General features: G+C 39.5%; 1 protein-coding gene across 2 annotated transcripts in view; it reads left to right on the forward strand.

Annotated features, from left to right (window-relative positions):
• Positions 1 to 24,918, forward strand: part of USP6NL (USP6 N-terminal like) — a 150,166-nt gene extending 125,248 nt beyond the window's left edge. For both annotated transcript variants that reach the window (XM_011974899.1, XM_011974898.1), the window contains exons 13-14: positions 1,618 to 1,770; positions 21,596 to 24,918. In XM_011974899.1, the coding sequence (XP_011830289.1) occupies positions 1,618 to 1,770; positions 21,596 to 23,004 (1,562 nt within the window). In that variant the 3' untranslated portion in view covers positions 23,005 to 24,918. The remainder of the gene's footprint in view (positions 1 to 1,617; positions 1,771 to 21,595) is intronic.
• Positions 24,919 to 26,140: the final 1,222 nt, after the last annotated feature.

The following is a 26,140-nucleotide window of genomic DNA, read 5'->3' on the forward strand; positions in this document are numbered from 1 at the left end:
CTCTCCCTCTCGCTCTCCCCCTGTCCTCCCCCCGCCCCCGACTTTCTTTCTGGATTGTTAATGGATCAAAATAGAAAACAGAAGTACATTTTAATTAAGAGACATTAGCTTAATGTTCCCTCAAGAATGAGGAAGTCGAAACATAATGTATTTCTTTGTAGCTCTCATCTCCTTCTTAAGCTGTTACTTATATGACCCTTGATTAATTTTGACAAGTAAAAAGTTTCTTCACCCTTGTAAATAAACGTTAAGCATAGCAACTACTTTACATTCTACCGTATCATTGGACTAAATGAGCTGTGGACAAATCTGTCTGCTGCTGTGTATTTTTCTTGGTTAGAGAGAGAAAGCTCAAGTGAAGTTCCATCCCCACCATATAAAGCTTCCGAAATGGAAGGGTAGCTGCGGGATGGGAGGAGATGCTGGTTCAAGTTTCAGTTAGACAGGAAGAATAAGTTTTGGAGAGCTATCATACAGCATGGTGACTATAATTTATAATAATGTACCGTATACTTGAAAATTGCTGAGAGCTTAAATGTTCTTACTACAAAAAGATAAGTATGTGAGGTAATGAGGTGTCAATTAGCTTGATTTAGTCATTCCACAGTGTATACATATATCAAAACATATTGTCTACCACAGATATATACAATTTGTCGTTAGCCAATTAAAAAAAAAAGAAAAACTCTGGGCATATTAACCAATAGTTAGTTAAAGCTCATAAGAAGTTTTTTCCTTCCTTTTTCTTTTTTTTCTTACTGATTGTCTTAAAAATATGTTGTTACTGGAGGTTCATCGCAGTGGTTTTAAATAATAAAAAATCAAAAACCACCTAAATGGCCATTACTAGAAGACTAATTAAGTCAATTATAATGCATACATATAGTACACTCTTTTACAGCTGTTAATAATGATGTAAAATCATATTTGTTGAAATGAGGTATCAGCGATACATTATTAAATGGGAAAAAAAGCAAAAAGGGAAATAACTTGAAAAGTATAATTTGGATTCTTCAATTGATATACATAAACACTTGTAAATACCTGGATCTACCTGTAGGGTATTATGTAATGAGATCTTAGCAGATTTTTACTTTCTGCTTTGTGTTCATATTTAATTTGAATGTCTTTTTCCAAGAAAATGAATTTCAAAAGTAGAAATAAAACTCACAAGATTAAAATCCAGATGTTCTGGGAAATTCTGAAACAGAAATACAGACTTAAAATGGGGCTTGCGTATAGCATTTGGAGCTCCATATCAATAAAGGAGAAAGGCCTCATGCAGGCTGAGATAGTCTTTCTGTCTCTGTCTCTAAGAAGCTCTTGCCCTGGGGTAATACTAATGCCTAGGTGTAGTTATTCCAGTGAGGAAGTATTAGGCGGTATTCTCCTCCTTTCCTTTCTCCCAGTAAACTTTCCTGCTTTTCTGTGTGGCTGCTTTAATATCAGGCAGTATTTTTGTCTTACTGAGTTTTAATGATGTCCTCAATGCCATATGTAAGTTGTATGCTGTTTGTACCTTTTTTAATGCCCTTTTATACTACACCTGAATATAACAGAGTATCTTCCCACCTAAAGTATTCACTTGGCATTTTCATTTCTCTTATCCTTTCTTAGAACATCTAATGAAATTGTCCATGGAAGAACTTGTAGAATTTTTTCAGGAGACCCTGGCAAAGGATTTTTTCTTTGAAGATGATTTTGTGATAGAGCAACTTCAGATTTCTATGGCAGAACTAAAGCGGGCAAAGTTAGACCTTCCAGAACCTGGTAAGAATTACCCCAATACTTCATATCTACATTGTAATTAAGATTGGAAGACATGGCACAATTAACGTGGGCTGTTTCTTGCCCACAGCGTAAGCATTATACTTGTGATGACATAACCTGGATGAACGCCTTACCAGCTCAGCTGCTTTGGCTTTTTTCTTATTTTAGGGAAAGGCAAGTAAACATATTAATTATAGCTGCCTCTCCTAATTAGGTGACTGTACTATTCCTGCTTACATTTAGGAATTTGGTTGGCAAATACTCTTGTTCAACAGAAGTAGCCATGGTGCTTTAAACTAGCATAACAATAAGCGTTTTTTGCTTTCTTCATCTCATTTTGTGAAACCATATGTAATAGTAAGTAGAGCAAGTAAAAGCCCTATCTTATAGATGAGGAAATGGATACTTAAGTGCTTAAGTGGCTTAAATATGAAGCCACAGAACCACCAAATAGCATTACTGAGACTGGAGGCCAGTTACTGACTACTAGCCCAGGGCTCTTGGCAGTATGTTGCAGTATAGATAATGTATTTTATTCACTTACTGTAAGACATTTTTCAGCACCTACTAATAGGTTTTCTGCTAGGTACTACTTTGCTGGGGATTTAAGAACTGGAGAGAAAGATGAGAGCAAGCTCTCAGGGTGTGCACTGGAGAGCTAGAATGTATGAGAATGATAACAGAGGGTAAATGGGGCATTACTAGAGCTAGCTGCAGGGTAAATGGGAGAGGGACAGAGGAAGGGAGGAAGGGGAGTGCAGGAAGGGAGGGAAGAAAATGAAAATGTCAAACAATCACAGGAGGAATAACTTTCAAAGTTTTGACCAGATAGTACTTGACCATGTATGTCTTGAGAAAAAGTTACTTTTGCTTTTCTTCTTTCTTACCTTTGTTGCAGTGGATGGGTATAGTAAGAGGCTAGGGAGGTGGAAGGTCATGGGCGAGAGATGAAAAGTAAAGAAAGTCAGTTACGTATGCCCTCAGGTAGAGGTGAATTTGGTGTTTCCCAATCAGTGTGTCAGGTTGGCTATGTCTGTACAGAAGGACAAGCAGTACTTTCATGGATAAAACCATGAAAGTACTTTTGATAAAAACCAAGATGCTTGCTTTTATTTACTTAATTGAGAAGGGTCTAATCAGCGCTGCTCCGAGGTTTGCTCAAGGTCATCCAGGTTCCTAGGAAGCATCCCTCACAGCAGTAATGGGGTGTGGGCCTAGGCCTTGTGGAGCCGTTGCCTTTGTTAAGTGAGGTCAGCCCTCTCCTATTCAGCGTAATGACGTCCGTTTTCTACTATCATTTATTTTTATTTATTTATTTTATTCTATTATTTATTTTTAAATATCTTGCCTCCTAAAAAGAGTTCAAGGCAAATTTTAGTAAAAGTCAAATGCAGAAGAAAAAATATAGAACTATTTAAACATGAGATAATTCAAAACCTGTGTCATGGATTGCGATGGTGGTGACTTAGCATCTAATTAGCAGCTAATATTTATTGGATGTTTACTGTGTGCCACATACCACTGGTGCTGTCTCATTTAATCTCTAAAAATAACTCATAAAAGTGCTCATCTACATTGTGCAGATAGGGAAACCTAGTAGTAGTAGTCTGTAAGATCGTTTTACCAGGAAATGATAGAATGGGGACAGAGAATGGGGCAGGGGAGAAAAGAGGAGGAATAAATAATAGCAGAATCATGCTCTAATCCTACTGGCAGTGAAGGTAGAATGGATAAGGCATCTCTACATTTTGTAGCACGACCATCTGCCTTTCATCGTCTGCCTGTCATTCTCTTTAAATTGTTGTGAACTGTATATGGAACACTAAGATAAATAAATGAACATCATACCAAGAAATTTCCGTGGCACATCTATCCTTTTAAAAACCTACATAAGGCCGGGCACAGTGGCTCACGCCTATAATCCCAACACTTTGGAAGGCCGAGGAGGGCGGATCACGAGGTCAGGAGATCGAGACCATCCTGGCTATCATGGTGAAACCCCGTCTTTACTAAAAATATAACAAATTAGCTGGGCGTGGTGGCGGGCGCCTGTAGTCCCAGCTACTTGGGAAGCTGAGGCAGGAGAATGGCGTGAACCCGGGAGGCGGAGCTTGTAGTAAGCGAGATCACGCCACTGCACTCTAGCCTGGGCGACAGAGCCAGACTCTGACTCAAAGTAAATAAATAAATAAATAAAAACTTTACATGAACATGCCACTTCCTTTTGACTCCTTATATAACTGTGGCAGTGTGAACTCCCCTGAGTCATGTGCGATGACGCCTGTTTTCCTAGGCCCACATGAAAACATGGCGCTGTTACGTTTTAAAATGTTTGCTGATTGGATAGAGTCTTCCATTGTTGTTCGATTGGTAGTTCTTTGAGTATCTTTCTTAGATATCTTTGGGGCATCCTTCTTTCTTTTGCTGTGAACTTCCCGGTTCATCTGTTGCCCATTTTTCTATTGGTCTGTTCATACAGGCTCTTGTTAAGGAGACTGGCCAGTTTATTATGTGTTGCAGCCATCTTCCATACAGCTTTCCCTATGGCTTCTTGCTTTTGTGTTTTTTGTAAAGAATTTTCCACATGCTGGATGAAGTGTTTTTTCTTAAGTACCCATATTTCTCTTCTAACATTTATGTTTTTTTAATGCTTATGGGTACAACTTCATTGAGATATAATTGAGTATGATTAAATCTTTAGCTCATCTAGAATTTACTTTTTGTTATGGAATAAGAACTCAGCTCTGCTTATTTTCCAAACCATTAGTCATGTGGATTAGTGGCATTTATTAAATGACATTTTGGCACTCTATTCTGTTCCACTGCTCTCTGCTTTTCCAATTACGCTTTTTAAATATGAGACAGGGTCTCACTCTGTTGCCCAGGCTGGAGGGTAATGGCACAGTCATGGCTCACTGCAGCCGTGACTTCACCGGCTCAAGTGATCCTCCCACCTGAGTCTCCCCAGGTAGCTGGGACTACAGGCGCATGCCACCACTCCTGGGTAATTTTTGTAGTTTTTGTAGAGACAGGGTTTTGCCGTGTTGCCCAGGCTGGTCTCAGACTCCTGGACTTAAGCAATATGCCCACTTCAACCTCCCAAAGTGCTAGGATTACAGGAGTATCCGGCCTCCAGTTACCCTTTGAATATCTGTTAAGGGAAATGTCCCCTCATTACTTTGTATTATTTTGTCAAGTTATAAAAGAGAATCCACTACTATTTTAGTGTTATTCAGATATATTATTTTATTAGTATTGAGATTGCACTGAAATTAAGGATTTTTGAGAGAAAACTGGTATTTTAAAAATTGAGTTTTTCTAAGTAAAAGCTTTTATTTTACAGTCGAGGTTTGTTTTCTTCATGTGACTGTGAGACATTTCTGGTCTCACATTCCGCCCCCCACTCATGTACCATATAAAATGTGGCTGTCAGCAGGTGGTCACTGGACAACCCCAGGTGTGCTGCAGACCTGCCATTTCCCCACAGCATCAGGTGTGTGGACGTTACCGCTGCCACTGGCGTTGGAGCCTAAGCAGGGGCTCTGCAGAAGAGACCCAAACAGAGTGAAGGCAGGGGTGCCAAGTCCTACGGGGGAGAGTTGTATCTTTTATTGCTATTGCAAGTTGAAGCTTTTCTTCCATTTATTTCTAACTGGTTTGGAAAACTCTCGGTATCCTTTTAATATTATTTTTGTAGCCAATATATTTGATCAGTTATCTTAGGTTTTCTAAGATTTAAGATACACAATCTTATCTTCAACAAATAATCGTTCTTCCTCTTCCTTTTCAGTATTCATGCATCCTCTTTTTTAGAAAATAGCTAGAAAGTATTCAGCTATTATTGTTTTTAAGTTTTCTTGAAAAATCAAAGTGCATGTTCAGTTTTTTTGAATGCCTTTTGAACACAAATGAGTTAATCATTTTTTTCCTTTAAAACCTTTTTACATGAATAATTTTGTTAATATACTTCCTAGTGGTGAACCATTCATTGCAGTTCTTGGATAAACTTCACTTGGTTGTTACAAGTTATTCCTTTATAGTACTGCTGATTTATACTGTCTGATATTTTACTTAACACTTAAAGTGGTTATTCCTGAGATTTCATTGCAGTTAACCAAAATGTCTGTGTGTTGTCAGGTTATACTGTCCTCATAATTTGGAAGCTTTCCTTCTTTCTCTGTGTTCTAGAACTTTAACATAGTATTAAAATTATTCCTTAACAACTCGAAAATGTATTTGTGAAACTATTTCCGTCTAATATAATTGTTTTGGGGGTTAATGTTTTGATTTGTTTTATCTTCTAAGGTCAATGTGGGTCATTTGGTGATTTATGTTTTCCTAGAAAGCTGTTCATTTCTGGTTTCTTAATATATTTATGTAAGGTTTTGCAAAGTGTCTTATGGTTCTTTTATCATATATCTGTAACAGTCCTACATTTTCATTTCTCACTTTCTTTGTACCTTCTCCTGCTCTTTGATAAAATTATCCAGAATTTAGTCTTTATTAATTGGCTTGTATCAAGAATCAGCTCTCGAATTAGTTAATTCTGATTTTCTTAGTTTATTTCTTCTTTTTTCCATAAAGTCGACTGCTTGGCTGGGTGCAGTGGCTCACACCTGTAATACCAGCACTTTGGGAGTCCGAGGTGGGCAGATCACTTGAGGTTAGGAGCTCGAGACCAGCCTGGCCAACATGATGAAACCCTGTCTCTACTAAAAATACAAAAATTAGTGGGGCGTGGTGGCAGGCGCCTGTAATCCCAGCTACTCAGGAGGCTGAGGCAGAAGGATTGCTTGAACCCAGGAGGTGGAGGTTGCAGTGAGTCAAGATTGCACCACTGTACTCCAGCCTGGGTGACAGAGCAAGATTCCATCTTGAAAAAATAATAATAATAATAAAAGTCAAATGCTTATTTATTTCATAGTATGGGGGTGGTTTGTGAAAGTGTTGAAAGGCATGACTTTTGCTGTATTCATGTCTATGTTTTTTTGACATGTAGTTTTTTAATCATTGTTATAGTCTACAGTGTCTACCATTTAAATTTTTGGTTTTTATTAACTAGATTTGTGTGAGAAGGAGTTTCGTGGGGGTTTTTGTGTGTGGGTTTGGCATCTTTTAACTTTACTTAGGAAAGCTATCAAAAATACAGAGAAATATGATAAAAAAATTACAAATGTTACCCACATGCCACCTCATAGATTTAACTGTTAGCATTTTTGTACCTTTATTTTATCTCTGTGTGTTTTGTAGTTGCTGTTGAAACATTTTTTAAAACTTTTTTATTGTGAAGCTTTTTGAACATATTTGGAAGTAAGGAAATGTATAATGACCTCCTTCCAGGTACGCATTGCCCAGCTTATTGAACAATTTTAAAGTGAAAATAAGGACATCGGGATACTTCACCTCAAATACTTGTCTCTGTAGCCGAGAAACAAGGACCTTCCCCCAGCCAACCACAATGCCATTGCTCCACTAACAAGTGTAACAGTGTGACTACAGTGTGACTCCTCAGCATGATCTCATGCCGGCTCCATGTGGGAATATTTCCAGTTGTCCCTTAGGCTGCCTTTTAAGCTGTTTTTCTCACCAGCACTTAGTCAGGGCTACATTTTGTATTTGTCTTACGGGCTTAAGTCACTTGTCAGGGAGCAGTACTCCTGCTTTCCTCTTCCCCCCTTTTCACCCCCCGCTTTTGTTTTCCTGTGAATGACACTGCCCTGCTGAAGAGCGTAGTCCCGCTCTTCTGTGGAATGTCCCACACTCAGGAGTTGTCTGGTTTTTCTTTCCTGGTGTTCTGTGTAGTTTCAGCAAACTAGAAGCTAGATGTAGCAGTTTAATAAGATTTAGATTAGACAGGAGTCCCACAGTGACTACTGTTTTCTTAATATTGGAGATGCTGAGTTTGGTGATGATAATCATATCTTTTTGATTTAAAATAAAAGTTTTTTTAACTAAAAAAAAAATCTTTTCAGTTAGCAGGTAATCTGTGGATGATGTCTTGACACTGTATGGAGATGTCCAGTTTCCCTTTAACACTCTCCCTCATACTTTTTAGCTTCCATTGATAATCCTTACCTATATAAAATTTCTTCAGAAGTTGCAAAATAGTGATTTTCAAATTCAGTGATTTCTTTCACTTTTTTTTTTTTTGAGACAGAGTTTTGCTCTCGTTGCCCAGGCTGGAGTGCGGTGGCGCGATCTCGGCTCACTGCACCCTCTGCCTCCCAGGTTCAAGCAATTCTTCTGCCTCAGCCTCCCAAATAGCTGGGATTACAGGCATGTGCCACCAGGTCTGGCTAATTTTGTATTTTTTTTTAAGTAGAGATGGGGTTTCTCCGTGTTGGTCAGGCTGGTCTCAAACTCCTGACCTCAGGTGATCCCCAAGTGCTGGGACTACAGGCGTGAGCCATCACGCCCAGCCTCTTTTACTTTTTTTTTTTTTTGGGCAGACTTTCTTCTGTAACAAAGAGCTTTTCCTCCCTTATCAAGAGGGTTACCTTAAATGTAACTCTTTGGTTACCTTAAATTGTAGTTACTACTGAAAAGGCGGAATAAATGCTTACTGTTTTTCTGTTTACTGGTTTTCCCCCATGCTGTCTTCTATTCAGATGAAGCCATTTGGCAGCACTTTCGTCGATTAACAGAAGTCATTCTGGTTAGAAAGCCTGTTTTAATCCACTATGTCTGCCAGTTTAGCCAGATTTATAGTTTATGACCTAGATAGAAGAATCAAAGAAGATTTTTCTCAGAATAGTTAACAGAGCCATTTTAGTCTTGGTAAATGGCCAGAGCCTTTGGGGTACTTCAGTGCTTACGGGAGAACATCCACACTCCTTAGTGTGACACACTTTCTCTCCTGTCTGCGGCTTCTACACTTCACATCCCACCTCCCCGGCCACTTTTGAGTCACCTAATAGTAATGATAACAGCAAACTTTGAGTCTTCTATGATAGACTTTTTGCTAAATGCTTTGTATTCACATATTAACTTATTTTTTTCCAGCAGCCCTTTGCAGGAGGCATTTATTGATGCAAGTTTTTTTTAAAAATCCTTAACTCAAGGACAAATTTTCTATGCACATGATTATTTAGGTTTTAAAAGTTAGTATTTATTAAAGTTACAAATTAAGAAATGTTTTTCTTCCTTATTATTAATTCAGTTTACAGAAGTTAGTATAGTATTTTTAAATCTGGCAAATTTTAACATTCTCGTCTAATGGAACTTTAGTTAATGTTTGGTTCCACTTATAAACCCCTACAAACGTTTTTAATTCCCTTTATAAATGTAATATATCGAGTTTCTTTTAAATGTATCAAATTTCAATTTAAAAATAAAATGTTTCCTAGTTCTAAAAAACGTACAAATCTAATAAATTCAACCTTAAGAATATGCTGAACCTTAAGTCTCTTAATTGTTTCAATATACTGTTTATAAGTTTAAATAATCAAAAGTTCAAATCAGTGACTCATTTGCATATTTTAAAATTGGCATAAGAAGGCCAACTTGGCCAGATTCTCTGAAATAGAAATATGTGAAACACAGAAAATTCTAAATGCAAACAGATAATGCAAAAAACTACAGTATTAATCACGTTTGATTCTGTTAAGGTTTGGCATTTATTTCTAGATTTTCAGGAATTAAGACTTTTTTCCCAGATAAATTTGGGGTGTGCTTTCTCAGTCAGCTGAATCATGAGCTGGAACTGCGAGTGAGTTCCATCGGGCGGCACCACCTTCATTATCTCGAGGGTGGTGGCCACGAGATGGCTTTGTCACATAGTCCGGATTCCTTAGACCTTGTTCGCCCACCACCTCATTCTTCCTTCTCCTCATGGTCTGCACCTTTCCATCCAGAAGATCTTGACTTTTTACTTTTAGAGATCTTTGAACCTGATGAAATCCTCTGTTCATTTGTTCCTGCTTTCGTAGGTCAATAATTTGTAATTAAGTGGCATTTATTTTAATTTTGAATAGTTTTCATGGGGAGTTTGCCATCAGTATTATTAGTAGTAGCTTACTGTTGAGGAAACTTGGGCTTCAAGGTTAAGTACCTGCCCGAGGTCAGACAGTTGGGAATGAGAGTTCTGTCAGCTGACTCCAGAGCTGTGTATCACACCCACCTGGCCCGCGCCTGGCCGCTCACCGCTCTAACAAGCCTGCGCTTTCACTTTGCATTGGAATACTTCGCATTTTTTGTAATACTTTGCATAATTTGCAATACTTTGCATTGGAATACTTTGCACTTTGCATTGGGATACGCTCCTCCTCCAAGAATGCCCCTGACCATTCCTCAAATGCCTCTGTCCTCATCCATTCTGCTGAGTGTCATGACTTGGTTTAAGCATCGCCTGAAGCCTTCTCAGCGGGTCCCCAGCCTCCCCAAATCCACAGAAGTTGATCACCTTCTCCTGTTTTGTGCCTGGCCCGTCTACTACACATGCTTTCTGGCCTATCCACTACACATGCTTTCGTCCTCACACTTTCAGTGCCTCTGTCAGACGTGTCTCTGTTAGACAGAAAGTTCCCTGGGACAGTGACCGGCTCCTGCCTCACCAGCACCTAATAACACTGTGTGGCTGTAGCTGTGGCTGTATTAGGTACTTCTATTGAATAAATGAAATCCTAATGTATTTTTTAGATAATAAACTGTCTACAAAAGGTTAGCATGAGGCAGTTTTTTGGGCGTAGGAAACCATTCTCTAGCTTGACTGCATGCACCTAGAAGCAAAGCAGTTTTATTGGACGCCAGTTTAGAAATTGCCCCACTTTTTGAGGATTGGAGTGGGTTTTCAGTTATTTATTCATATAATGTAAAATGATATTACACTTAAACGTTTTTACATGTGTGTAAAAGTTGAAACTCTAGGAAACAAAGCATAGGTTTTTAAAGTTACTTAACAGAGACCTCTTGCATTTGTGTGGCATTAAACAGGTTTATAGTGAGAGATGTGTGTTTACATAATAGGCTCTTTTTCCTTTACCTTTCAGGTTTAATCTGCTGGGAAAAAAAAGTCAAGCCTAGGAACCTAACTATAAAAATTTTTTGAACTTTAAAAAAATTACAGCCATAATTTAGAAAGCAAATTCTGTTTCTTTTCATCACGTTATTGAAAGCTACAAGTGTTCGAATTGTATATTTTGGATAATATTACATTAAACAGAAATAATGTCATTTGATTTTTCAGGTAATATATTTGAAGTCCAGAATATTTAAAAATACAATTGGACTTACTGTTTGATCTGGAAGGGGATAACTTTCCTAGAATAATAGAATTATTTTCCTGAGAGTGACCCCCCCCCCCCCACCGATTCTTCCCGAAAACTGTTAGAACAGTCAGAGTATGTGTATTCTGCTGTTGAAAGCGTAGAGGTAGACCGCTGGTCACAAAGCGAGCACTTAAAGCGCTTTGCTGCAATGATGCGCCTCTTATTGAGTGCGAAAACCTGCTAACGCCTCGGAGGCTGTTGATGGGTGAGGCTTGTAGTTGAGTGTGGTGTCCACTGGGGGGTGACAGAGACCGGCGTAATAATCAAGCAGGGACAAGCCTGAAGGGCCTGAGAGGGACTCTCCCTTACTTTTCAGGGACTGTTAGAATATTCTTTTGTTGGCTTCTTTAAAAAAAAAAAAGTTACTGAAGAAAATAATAAACATTTTTGCCTTTTTCTAAAATGTGTCAAGTTACATTCCTTTTTGTTGGAGCAGATTATTCTAATTGTTAGCACTGCCATAAAAATACCACTTAGGCAAACACCAGTGAGAAATATCAATAACGCGGTATTTTCACAAAAGTATCCCCTACTGTATCTGTTAGGAGTTGTGGTGCCTCCTTACCCTTTAAGGAGTAGGGCAGTAAGTCTTTATTCCAGTTCTTGTGTGTGTGTGTGTGTGTGTGTGTGTGTGTTTGTTTTTTTGAGACGGAGTCTCGCTCTGTCGCCCAGGCTGGAGTGCAGTGGCGCGATCTCGGCTCACTGCAAGCTCCGCCTCCTGGATTCACGCCATTCTCCTGCCTCAGCCTCCCGAGTAGCTGGGACTACAGGCGCCCGCCACCACGCCGGCTGATTTTTTGTATTTTTAGTAGAGACGGGGTTTCACCATGTTAGCCAGGATGGTCTCGATCTCCTGACCTTGTAATCCACCTGCCTTGGCCTCCCAAAGTGCTGGGATTACAGGCATGAGCCACCGCGCCTGGCCTCCAATTCCTGTGTTTTTAGGGAGAAGAAAGGGAAAATAAAATTTTAGGCACGAGGCTATAGTGGAGTGAGCAAAAACATGATTCTATCTATTGAAAAGAAGCCCAGAATGCAAGCACGGATAATAAATATGAATGTTTATTGCCTATATATAGCTTTCTGTTTTGACATCAATTATGCTTGAATCTTTTAGTTACAGTTAGTTGCTTAGGGGTGAAAGGAGATATTTAAACTAAACAACGACAAGTAAAGCAGTGTTTGTGTGGTGGGGCTAGGGATGGTAGTTCAAGCAGGCTGAGATAGCTCTGAAAATAGATCACACCAAAATGTAGGATGCTTTATTTGGACGTACTTCTGTGAAGAAGAGTAGAGAATACTAATTGGCATATAAAAATGTTACTGGTGATGGCATTCGTCCTTCTTACAGGGTCTACATGATGTGTTTTCAGTTCAGTGGCGGTTGAATAATTAATCGCTAGAAAGGAACCACCTCTTTAATGAAGTCAAGGAGATTTTCCTCTTCATCATGGTAGAGGTCAGATCCTGGCATGGCGTCCTTGGGTTCCGTATTGCTGGTGGAGCTGACGCCTCTGTCCCTACAGAGGTTGTGAAAAGCCAGCGAGTCCCCGTGGGCCTTCCATGAAGTTCCCTGTGACTGCCTCCATCCTCCACCTTCTCCATCCTCACACCCTCTGCGCTCCTGGCTGCTTCTCTGGTGCTCTCCATTACTCGCTTTCTGTGACCTCCCCGCCACCTCTTCCTTCTTCCCCACCTCTCCTTTGCTGTCTGTGCCCCTTCTCGCTTCTCCTCCTCATGAGAGGCACAGCGTTACCACCTCTGCAGTGCAGGCCTCCCTGGAAATGTAAGCTGTATATACACTGCTCATTGTGGAATTTCTGAGACTATTACACTATTCAGAGGTTAGGCAGCTGTGGGAGAAATGCGTAGATGGCATAATTGCAGCGTTAGCATTAGCAAATGTTCATGGGAGATGGACATTGGTGCAGGTATCATGAGCGTGCACAGTCTACACTTGTTAGTATTGAGCCTGCTCCCTGGCCATGGATCACTTTAGAAAGCAGGAGTGAGCTGGCACTGTTTAAAGTGAAGCAAACCCCAGCCCTGTAGTCTGGTCTGGGCACCTGGGAATACCCTTCACCCACTGTGCGGGGCCTCCAGCCTCACTTGCTTTATTGTCTTTAAAATGTGGAAGAATGGGGTTTTCAGCACCTGTATTTGAAAGGCTTTCTTATATCCCTGTCTACTGCCTTTGCATCCTTATTGAAAATCTCGGCAGAGCAAAGAGGCCATAACCTCTAAATGTTTTTATACAGTTGAGGTATTTGCCATATTCCTCTTAAACAGTAGTTCCTAAAGAGAGGTTATCATTTAGGAATTGATTAGAGGCAGTGTTATTTTGTCTGTACTGGATTTTTTTTTCCCCAAACCCTGCTACATCTAGTTTCTTAGCCATGTGGATCTTGGATATTTATAACCCTCAGGTTTCTGCCTGTGTATATGGACAGTGTGTCATTACTCTAACTCATGAATATTTGAATGAACGAACATTTGTCAACACCTTCCTTGTGATTGTATTATGATTTTAGATACTATGGGAAGGAATACAAAAGAAGTAAGATTATAGTCTACTGGGGAAGGGAAAATATGTTAGGGACTACCATGAAAGAACTTTAAGATGCTACTTTTTGGATGTTTCAGAACAGTCACAGATTTTTTTTCCCAGTGTGCATTTTGGCCTCTTGCCCATTCAGTAAATGGAACGTGTTAAACTTTTCCTTTAATTCTAGTATGATGCATAGATGTATGATATATAGACTATTAGGCACTCTTCCTTAGACAGGGACATTTCTGTGTTGACTGGAATATAAAGTAGAATTAATTATAAGGTAAATATTTTTCTTACTCCTTATATTAAACAATAAAATCTCCTATGTATGTAAGGCACATACCTTTGCATTTTGTTTTGTGCCTGAAGTTACCACCTCAGTCTTTCCATTGCTTCTCAGTTGGTTTCTTATTTCTCCTAGGAAACACATGCCTTATATTGGTAATTCTACATTTTACTATGTGTCCAGCTCAGTCTTTACTGATATGTGCCTCCTATGTGTCTAAAGGATTCCAGAATGAAAATCTGTGAATATCACAACATAGGAGTAGACCATGCCATGGCAACATTTTCCTCAAAGGTGTTCAGCTTTTTTGCCACATCTCCTCCCTTCCACTCCCACTCTACAGTTTGTTGTCTCCTGCACCACACTGGTATTTTATGAAACCGTCTTGCTGCTGTCCTTGACCTCTCTTCCCTACCCTGTCCTTGTAACACCAGCCAAGGGACTTCCTGTATTTAAATGAGAACTAGGGGAAGGATAGGACCACTCCTCTGAGCGAGGGATGTAGGCACTAGTCCAGTAATGTTTCACTTCCATGTTTTCAGTAAAAAAGAGGTTTTAGAATGAGAACATTTGAATAAATATTGATAGGAGGAACTTGAAGCCAAGTGTGGCCAAGCTGTGACTAAGAGACCCTGGAACATACCATTCGACTGAGCGAACTGTGATTGACAGTCATCTGGGAAAAGCTGTGGAGCCAAGCAAGTGTTGGAAGGACAGCGATAAGAAAGAAACATGTAGTTCCACTTTTTACAGAGGATAAAAGTTGAATAATGTAAATCACAGACAAGTAAACATGATGTCTGTCTGAGGCAGGAATCAATAAATGGATTAATTAAAAATGGAATTTTGAGCACTCAGAAAGCAAAGAAGGTGATCACTAATCTGACTCCATCAAGCAATGCCATACTTGATTAATCTGACTTTGTTTTTGGTAAGATTGCTCATTTAATGAATTGGAAGAATGCCTCAACCTAGTATATATAGGTAAAAGTAAAGTGTTTGGCAAAGTCTTAAAATACTTTTTTGGATAAGCTAAAAATATTTCTTACAAGTCATACAGCGAAACTGCAGATTAATGTCATCCTACCTGTAGAACAGTATTCTGTGCTTTTAAACTTTATACTTCTCTGTTACTCAGATTAATACTCAGCAGAAAAAATATGTAGTACTTAAGGAAAAATAATAATTCAGTCTATGAGCATTTAAAAACTGTTTAACCCCTACTAGTGTTTATTTTTTTAGTAATTTTTGTAGACATATATATTGATTTATGTCTGTATGTCATTCATAGTACATGAGATTATACTACACATATTGTTTATAACTTTCTTTTTAACTAATGTTAAAAATACATTAATATGGCAGTAGGCTGCTACAGGTTTATATTCTATACCTTATTTCACCATATTTTTGTTTCATAATTGTTACTGAATTTCACAAATCCTCTATGTTGAGGATGTAAGTTTTCTAAAAGAATGCAGTTTTGAACATCCTTATAGCAAACATTTTGCATATCCCTTAATTATCTTAGGATAAATTCTCAGAGGTGGAATTCCTAGATCAAAAATATTCAATATGTCAAATCGGAGAATTTGTTTCTCCAAGCCCACAGTAGTGAGATATACCAATTTAGAAGTATTTTAATTTGCATTTTTCTGATTACTTGTGATACATTTACCTGCTCTTTTCTTCTTTGAGTTTCCTGTTCATATTCTTTATTTAATTTTCTATATAGGGCGTTCTCCATTTCCTTTGGGAGTTCTTTACCTTTTAGAGAAGTTAGGGTGCTCCATTTTTGTTCTTACTCTGAGTGTTCAGTACTTGTTACCAGTCACTTGGATGAAAGCATTGGTAGCATGGTATTCAGATTTGTGGATGGCATCACATGGGGAGGTGTAATTAATGTAAAATTCCAGGGAGATCCCAGATTGAAATGATGAGTCTAAATAAGATAAACTGAGATAGGAATCAATATAAAGCACTTTGAACCTGTCTAAAAACAGCTACCCTCATGAGGTGCATAATGAACTTTCAGTCAACAGTGGACTACATACAGGATGCTGGCCCTATGAGACGAAAATACCATATTTTCACTGTCCTGTTTCTATCTTCAGATACATAAATACCTACCATTGTGTTCCAGTGACCCTGCAGTATCGCGTACAGTAACATGCTATATGTGTTTGTAGCTGAGGAGGAGTACTAGGCTGTATCATAGAGCCTCGGTGTGCAGTAGGCTGTGCCATCTAGGTTTGTATAAATGCACTCTTGTTGCAGGAAGTCAGGGACCTCGAACGGAGGGACCGACTGGAGCCACAGCAGAGGAACATAAATTGTGAAGATTTCATGGACATTTATCAGTTCCCAAATAATACTTTTATAATTTCTTAGGCCTGTCTTACTTCAGTGTCTTAATCCTGTTATCTTTGTAAGCTGAGGATGTGTGTCACCTCAGGACCACTGTGATAATTGTGTTAACTGTACAAATTGATTGTAAAACACATGTGTTTGAACAATATGAAATCAGTGCACCTTGAAAAAGAACAGAATAACAGCGATTTTTAGGGAACAAGGGAAGACAACCATAAGGTCTGACTGCCTGTGGGGTGGGCAAAAAGAACCATATTTTTCTTCTTGCAGAAAGCCTATAAACAGATGTGCAAGTAGGGAAGATACCGCTAAATTCTTTTCCTAGCAAGGAATGTTAGTATTAATACTCTCAGAAAGGAATTCATTCCTGGGGGGAGGTCTATAAATGGCCACTCTGGGAATGTCTGTCCTATATGGTTGAGATAAGGACTGAGATACGCCCTGGTCTCCTGCAGTACCCTCAGGCTTACTAGGATTGGGAAACTCCATCCTGGTAAATTTTTGGTCAGACCAGTTCTCTGCTCTTGAACCCTGTTTTCTGTTAAGATGTTTATCAAGACAATATGTGCACCGCTGAACATAGACCCTTATCAGAAGTTCTGCCTTTTGCCCTTTGTCCTGTTTCCTCAGAAGCATGTGATCTTTGTTCTGCTTTTTGCCCTTTGAAGCATGTGATCTTTGTGACCTACTCCCTATTTGTACATCCCCTCCTCTTTTGAAACCCTTAATAAAAACCTGCTGGTTTTGAGGCTCAGGTGGGCATCACGTCCTACCGATATGTGATGTCACCCCCAGTGACCCAGCTGTAAAATTCCTCTCTTTGTACTCTTTCTCTTTATTTCTCAGCCAGCTGACACTTATGGAAAATAGAACCTACATCGAAATACTGGGGACGGGTTCCCCTGCTACACTCTAATGTTCACATGATGATGAAATTGCCTGACAACTTATTTCTCAGAACATATGCCTGTCATTAAGTGATGCATGACTGTATAGAATAATAGTAGCTACCAGTTCCTGAGCATCTTCTATATGTCAGGAAATATGCTAGAGTTTTCTTTATATAGTAACTCTTATAGCAAATCTATAAAATAGATATTGCCGTTTTAATTTATAGATGAGAATTCTGAGACTCCCAAGTTCACACAGCTTATTGTGGCAGATTCAAATTCAGGTCACTTGTTCCTGTTGACCCTGCTGTTTCCACTGTGCCTTGGAGACATACAACTTAACAACATTTGGGAAACATTGTTTCTAAAGGAAGGGCAGTACAGTGTGACTGCCAGACAGCTATACACTTTCCACTACAGTGTTCAGGATAAGGGAAGTAATCAGCCACCTTAGTTCAAACCTAGAATATGGCTTCAATTCTGGGTTACCACACTTAAAAGGGGTACTATTGTACTTGATTATCATCAATAAATAGCAATAGCTGAGTGTCTAGGGAAAAAACTTTGGAAGTCAAACCCACGTTAACCATTCTCAGGAATAAATTGGTTACCACAAGACATGGAAAACTACATACAGAAATCTGCAAAGTATTGGAACTCTAAATTCTCCTATAGGGTTGTTAATGCCTGTGTCTACCTTCCACATTTGCTTTGCCCAGTTGTTTTTTTTTGATGGGGTTGTATAAAAAGCATTTTATTATAATCGCTGTAATTTGTTTCATTACATTATTGACATTGAAATGTGCTAGGACCATGAAAGCAAATGATCACAAATAATGAAGTAGGTGAGTTTTTGCTAACAGAAAAAGGCAGTCCCTAAAATTTATTTAAAACAATCCAGTTTTGAGATTGGGGTTATAGAGCTACGGGTAGCTGCCCTTCGAAATGCCTCATGTCAGGTGAATTGAGTTTTCACTAATTGAGAATTCATGCAGACTGAAACATGGAAATCAGAATCTGGGCACCTGCAGGCAGCGCTGAGAGCAGCTTGGGTGCTTCCACTGCCAGCGCGATGTAGGGGAGAGCGCATGCAGGCAGCCGGGAATCTATTCCTGTTTTGGTTTTGTTTGTTTTTTAAATACTGCTATGGAGAATCTTAAAAGACATTTTAAATTATTTCATGTGAGCTAAAAAGTTGGTGGCTCTCTGCAGGCTGCCAAAAGCCAGTGAGTGGTGGAGAAGCTTCCAGGGCTCAGTGTGACAGTCTCTGCAGTGAATCGTTTTGCCCTCGTGACAGCGCATCTTCAGGCGTGCATTCACCACTCTGGGCGTCACCCTTTTCCTTTTCTTTAATGGTCATGTTTGTCATCAGATTTCTTCTTACTAACCTGAGAAGGATGTTTTGATGATTGGCTGATATTATCTGATGGAATATCAGCCAGCCACTGAATTAGCCAATCAGATTACTGTGTTCTGCTCGTAGGAAATTGTCAGACAGTGGGGACTAGAGGACAGTTTATAAATCAGTTTTTCTATTACATATGTCTTGATATCTTATTGATAATTTGTGTTTGTTGGGATTATTTGCCTGCAGGGAAGAAGGCATTCATATATTTGGGAGTAAATGGATGACTATTTGTAGAGCTGATAGGAAAAAACTGTTGGAGGATTCTGGATAGATTTTAATTTAATTTTTATTGCTGCTTTTTAACCTGATGTGCTGAATAACTACTTGGAGTATTCTTGACTTGCTAGTATTTAAAGTCTGCTTTCTCCATTCCTGGCATTTCAAGTTTATTTCACATATACATTCATAAAGCAAAGAAAACTTTTCTGAATTACAAGCATTTTAAAGTTTGGGTTGTCAATGAAAATAATTGGTCCACATATTATAAAATATATTTCTTACCAAAAGGTTTAAGAACAACGTGGGTTCTGCCAGCTGTTCCAGAATAGGATCTGCCTGTGGCTGTCTCAGGCCAGGAGTTATGCTGTGCGCTGCTTGCTCTTTCACAGTTCACATCTAACCCATTGAGCAGGTGTGCAGACACTGCCTGAACAATTACCCAGGAAGCAACTTCTTCTCACTGCCTCCATGGTGGTGTAGTGTAGGAGGAGGAGCAAAGGTGCTGGAATCAGCTCAGGGTTTGAATTCTGGACCTGTGACTTGCTAGTGGTGAGCCTTTGAGCAAGTTAGTTTCTGCCTCCATTTTCCATTAAAATATGGGAAAATTGTAAAGCCCTGCACTCTCTGCCTATCACAGGCCTTACAGGTACAGCTTTCTGAGCAGAGGCCAGCGCACAGTGAGTGCCTAGTGAGTATCAGCCATTAGTGTCATCATCATTCAGTATTGCCACAATCGAAATCCCAGCCACCATTAAAGTGATCTAAGATAAACATGAGATCGTGTAATTCTTCTGCTGAAAAGCCTCTAGTATTTTATAGTTAACTTGGAATAAAATCCAAATTCCTCGCCGCATTCTTCAAGGCCCCATGTGTGCCTGCCTGTCCCCAACTCAAGGCCCATGCTCAGAGGGCCGCCTCCTTGCTGGCACTCTCCTGCTCTGCCCTGTCCAGCTCCCAATCATTTTAATTCCTTTTTCCTAGTTTAATTTTCTTCAGGGCACTTTGTATAACTAGAATATAGGCTCCAGAAGGACAAGGACATCACTTTTCTCATTCCATCCCTGTATTGCGGACAACCAGAACAGCGTCTGCTGCATAGTAGTTGCTTTATGTATTTGCTGAATGGATGAATGAGTTGAAACAAACTGTAATTGCCAATTCTAACACTTTTATTCTTTCATATGTATAAAATAAGGAGCTTGCATAAACATTGTCAAAGTAGAGTTCCATTGAAACCATCAGAAATTTCTCTGGCACTTCATGAAAACGGCACAGGGGAAGAGAAGAGTGAACTGAGAATGAAAACACTGGGTTTTCACTGGGTTCCTGCCACTGTGAGATCACTTGGCTTCTCCTAGACTCTGCTTTCCCTGTAGAAAACACAGGGAGGACTCGATGTCTCTGGAACCCTCGGGCCCTTCAGAGCTGCCCAGGAGAGGGAAGAGGAAAAGGGAGGAAAAGAGGTTTCATTGGGAGGAGCCCTGGTCCTACCCAACCCCGACTTTAACTACAGCAGCTTTGTGTATATTTTCTTTTCTATATGGGGGTTTCATATGAAATTTGGCTTAAAAAAAAAAGAGTCTGCTTTTTATTTAAAAACTACTGAATCAGAAGAGCACAAAAGTTGTTTTAGCTCAATTATTCTGATCCTGATAGCTTAATTATTTAAAGGATATTGTTTCTTCATAATTCTCTGTTCCCTCCTCTCATGCCAAAAAGATCACTGAATATTTTTTGGAAATATCCTAAAGAAAATTATAATGTGCATAAGTGACAAAATTATCATCATCAAGACTGTAAGCTACGTGAAAAAAAAGACCATGTCTTATTCCTACCACTCAGCACAGTGCCTGACACTCCAACAGGCTTACTCAGTAAATATTTCTAGATGGGTGGATGACTGGATATTTGAAAAGAGCAAAAATGCATTTTTAAATGACAGTACATTATTTTGTAAGAACAGGTGAAAAACATGGAGTTTTAAGTGAAGTCTGTTGTTTCTTCAAGATGATGTTGATTAGATACACATATTATAAAAGATAATTTTTAAACACTGTTTGTTAAATGGCCAATCTATTACACCTTCCTTTAATTCCTCGTGAATTTTCTGCTAATTATTTAAAATACAAAACTGATAGTATCCAATACGACTTTTTTTTAAAATTCCTTTTCTTTTTTGCATTTAAAGTAGGATTCTTTTAGAATGTTAGTTTTCAGATAGAGAGTACCTTTTCTTTTGATCAGGAAATTGTACTGTGGGAGTATTTAATAATAATAATCTATTCGAGGACAACTTTGAGACCACAGTTAGTCATCAGTTGAGTTTTAATTTTGCAGACCTGCTTGGCATTGATAGAAGTTGAACTGAGATTTCAAAACCATCATAGCTGAGGAAGGTTAAAGTGAAAGTAATATAGTATTGAGACACTGAACTACTCACCTGCCTGTTAGGAATAGAAATGAGAGTATCAGCTTTGCAGGCTTGAAAAAGCATTAACAACTTGTCAACAAAATATAAGAATCGTGTTACACAATTGTATGAAACTTATGCATAAAATTACAAAATATTCCCACCCACAATACATTTGGCCTAATATGATTGTGAGTGTTGGTATGTTTTCGTATCAGTCTCTAAAATTAAACACCTCTCATCAGCTACCAACCTTCTGTGGTTTAAACAGTGTGTGTGTGTGGTAGAAAGTGTGTGGTATGTCAGCGTGTATCTGCGCACAGATGAAAAGCATGACATTATTACTAATGGATTGCTGCTATTGGGTACTGTTTCCTCGTGTATCCTCGTGTATTATCTTACTTAGCCTTTCTCTTTCTTTTTAGGTAAAGAGGATGAATATCCAAAGAAGCCCTTGGGACAGCTTCCGCCTGAACTTCAGTCTGGGGGTGTCCATCACCTGAGCAACGGACAGAGGAGCGTGGGCCGGCCGAGCCCGCAGGTCAGTGGCAGGAGGGAGAGCACGGCGCCCCACAGGAGGCACGAGCACTCGCTGCACCCCCAGAGCAGGACCGGGACGCCCGAGAGAGCACAGCCACCAAGACGGAAATCGGTGGAGGAGGAGAGCAAAAAGCTTAAAGATGAGGTAGATTTTCAAAGAAAACTCCCATCGGGTCCACAGGACAGTTCCAGGCAATATAATCACGCAGCTGCCAACCAAAATAGCAACGCCACTTCAAATATCAGGAAGGAATTTGTGCCCAAATGGAATAAACCATCAGACGTCTCAGCTACGGAGAGAACTGCCAAATACACCATGGAAAGCAAAGGTCGAGCAGCGCACCCCACGCTCGCAGTCACCGCCCCAGGCCCTGCCGAGGTGCGGGTGGCAAACGCGCGGCCAAAGATGAAGGCCCTGGATGCTGAGGACGGGAAGCGGGGCTCCACTGCATCGCAGTACGACAACGTGCCGGGCCCGGAGCTGGACAGCGGTGCTTCCGTGGAGGAGGCACTGGAAAGGGCTTACTCCCAGAGCCCACGGCATGCCCTTTACCCTCCCAGCCCGAGAAAGCACGCTGAGCCAAGTTCTAGTCCGTCAAAAGTATCCAGCAAGTTTACTTTTAAAGTACAGACTCCAAGTCATGCACGATATCCGTCCCAGCTAGATGGGGAAGCCCGAGGGCTAGCTCATCCCCCGTCCTACAGCAATCCCCCCATTTACCACGGAAACTCACCCAAACACTTCCCTACTGCCAACAGCAGCTTTGCTTCTTCACAGTTTAGCCCTGGGACTCAACTGAATCCTTCCAGGAGACCTCATGGTTCTACTCTTTCCATCAGTGCTTCTCCGGAGAAATCTTACAGCCGCCCAAGTCCCCTTGTACTGCCATCTAGTCGAATAGAAGTCCTCCCTGTTGACGTTGGTGCCGGGGGATATTCGGGCAATTCAGGGTCACCAAAGAATGGAAAATTGATCATTCCGCCAGTGGATTATTTGCCAGATAACAGAACATGGTCAGAAGTTGCTTATACATACAGACCTGAGACGCAGGGACAATCATGGACCCGAGATGCTAGCCGTGACAATTTAGCAAAATACTCAGCCTTTCAGCACGCACCCTTTCAGGATCATGGCCTCCCTGCAGTTTCGGTAGATAGTCCCGTGCTGTATAAAACTTCACCTGCCGCAGAAGATGCCAGTCCATCTGGGTATCCATATTCAGGGCCCCCGCCTCCAGCCTACCACTACAGGAATCGGGACGGGCTTTCCATGCAAGAGTCAGTGTTGCTGTGAGATTTGATGTGTACTTGCTAAAGACAAGAGAGGAAACCCCATGAAACCAACATTGCTATGTTCATAATTGCCAAAGCAGTATTTATACTATTGTAAACAGCTCGCACATCTCTCCTGTCTGTGAGTAGTAAGAATACAGGGAAATGTCTTCAGCCCCACGTAGATGCTGCTTAAGATGAGCATTTAAATTGCATCATCACTGACCTGTTAGAATTTAACCCGGAAACATAGCAATAGCATTTAGGGATGCACGCACAATGGTAATTTATTACTCAGTTCCGTTTATGTTTTTCTCCAAAACCTGAACATTTTTACTCTGTTGGCTCATTCTATTTTGACTAATGTTACAAAGTACTGAAAAAACTGTAGAATAGATATTTTTAACGCTATATGTAGTGTATGTGTCTTTTAATAGATACAGGCATCTATTCATACACGTTTGAACACGGAGCTAAAGAAACATTTTTTAAAAAACTACTTTTAATCCAGATCCATGGAATAATATGTAATTCTTGTTTTCCTTGTCTTTTGGTCCAGTTTTTCTTTTTCCCTCTCATATTTTTAACCTGAGTCCTAAACTGACTGAAGAGTTTGTCCTGACTTTATTAATTGCAATCTCACAGAATGCTCATCGTTCTCCTTCAGCTGTTGCCATTTTCTTTCAATCTGAAAATTAAAGACATTGGAGAGAAACGCTAACCACTTAATGGTGCTTAAAAATCGGGGCAGTTAAAATAAGTTTACGGCCAAAGGTGCAGCAGTGCTTATCATATCCATTTACTAAGAGATCAGTCTTAGTGCGTTTATGCCCTTTGTTCTGGTCTGACTCTTGGGAATCTCAGAGCAGGAGAAGTTGCAGCTGACCGATCCCTCAGTGCTCACAGTACTCATGTGGGGCAGCCAGACTAACTGGATTAGCAGTGTGGCTACTTCTCACTTCTGCCCCGACTCATGTAGCTTCTCCCCATGAAAGTCCCAGGGTGGCCATTTACACAATCCATTTCTGACCTCTTTAGGGACTATAGTCGACGGATACTGCTGCACCTCATCAGGCCATTACATTGTCCATGTTAAAATTATAAAAATGATCCTAGTTTTTCATAGGAGTCTAGGATTTTGATATTTTTAAAAACTGTAGTGTGATTTCATGCTTTTGAAAAATTTTTTTTTTCATTGAAACAAATTCAGGTTCCTGGCTTAAAAAGAAATTAGTGATGTCTTTAAAAAATATTCTGTTACACTACAATTACCAAAACACTGACAAAAATATCGGTACTCCAAGAGGGTATGACTTTGTGTTTAATTGGGGAACTTGTTTTCAACATTGCTTATATTTGAATAGTAGAAAACTGGACATTGATGTTTCTTCCTGTTGCAAGGTGGGGCTTTAAGCTTTCAAGGTACAAAAGTACGTCTTTTAAAATGAAAGTAACATTTGTTTAGCTAGTGAATGTGACAGTATTTTTTATGTATATAATGAGTCTAATGTAATTTTAATCAACTCGGTAATGATGTTATTAAATAGCAAAACAAATGCAGTGTGTTAAAGCTAAACACTACATTGAAACACAAACAAAATTCTGATGAAATAACTGGGCTCTTGATTCAGATTAGGTGGAAACTGAGAAATAAATGTATATAAATATGTAGCTGAGGATATTAATTCCCATTTTAAAACCATGATTCTGTGACTTGTAATAAACCAAGCTGTACAATTTAGTTTATAATAGCAGTATCTGAGCTGCTCAAAAATATATATATCAACAGTGGTAAATACTGTAGATTTATATATATATATGCAAAAAATATATATATACACACAAGCACTATTTTCTTATGTCATTTATGACATTTTTTATCTGTATACTTTTTTTGATGTGATTGTTTTTTAACATGCTAAAAGTAATAAGTATATTTCGTTTTGTGTCTTTTATGTGCATTTTTTTCATACGGCAAAAATGGTGCACCCCCTGATGCTTTGAAGGCTAATTCTCTTCTAATTGAGTAGCTGTTGCCTAGTATTCACCTGTGTTACCTTGTATGTGTCACAGTTCTATGTTTAATGCTTTGCTAATTTCCAGTAAGACTATATTTAAAACTACATAACCTTTCCTTATTTAGTACGACATTGCTAATAGCAATAAGGTAGCATTTCTAGACTTCCTCATCTCTGTTTTCTAAGTAGGAAAATGTAATTTGAAATTATCTTGCCACCATACAGTTTTACTTTTTCAAATTTATTTTTTAATAAGAGATAATGAAATAATGATAAAAGATAAAGAGATTGGTAAAGTATATTTATGAAAAACCCATTTAGTACAGATTTTCATAGTGCAAAGACTGATTTTACCCTGTAACTGCATGTACATTGTGTATTTTGCCATTAAGTCTTTCATTCATGGCAATTTTGCCTTAGAAAGTGCTTTGGCATAGTTTAGTCTGAGAAGTTAAGCTAGACCTAAGATCTCAAAAGTTTTAAAACTTTCACGTTTTCATATGTTTGTTTATTAATAGGATTTGTTTTTAAATGAACATCTTTTTAAAGCTGGGAGATGTGTATAAATTCAGGTATCATTATCAATAATAGACTGTGTCACTGAAAGAATGAAAAGAGGCCAGGCACAGTGGTTCACGCCTGTAATCCCAGCGCTCTGGGAGGCCGAGGCGGGCGGATCACCTGAGGTCAGGAAATCGAGACCATCCTGGCCAACATGGTGAAACCCCGTCTCTACTAAAAATACACAAATGAGTTGGGTGTAGTGGCATGTGCCTGTAATCCCAGCTACTCGGGAGGCTGAGGCGGGAGAATCGCTTGAACCAGGGAGTCAGAGGTTGCGGTGAGGCGACATCATGCCACTGCACTGCAGCCTGGCAACAGAGCAAGACTCCATCTCAAAAAAGTGAAAAGAGATTCAACCAAGAGGACATCTCTGGAGAAGCAAAAGAGATGTTTATAGGACGCGATTGTTTCAACTTTGTTTTTCCATTGTAAGGAGATTCCAGTACTAAATGTCGCCATACCCCGTGGTACTTTTCAAGTAGACTTTCATAGTTGCAGTCACTTCAAGTCTCTGCCTCGGGTGCCCTTAGCATGCAAGCACAGGAACAGACACCTGGTCAGCAAAACCCCTTTGTC

This window comes from Mandrillus leucophaeus, unplaced genomic scaffold (genome assembly GCF_000951045.1).
Source record: "Mandrillus leucophaeus isolate KB7577 unplaced genomic scaffold, Mleu.le_1.0 Scaffold15, whole genome shotgun sequence".
Lineage (NCBI taxonomy): Eukaryota > Metazoa > Chordata > Mammalia > Primates > Cercopithecidae > Mandrillus > Mandrillus leucophaeus.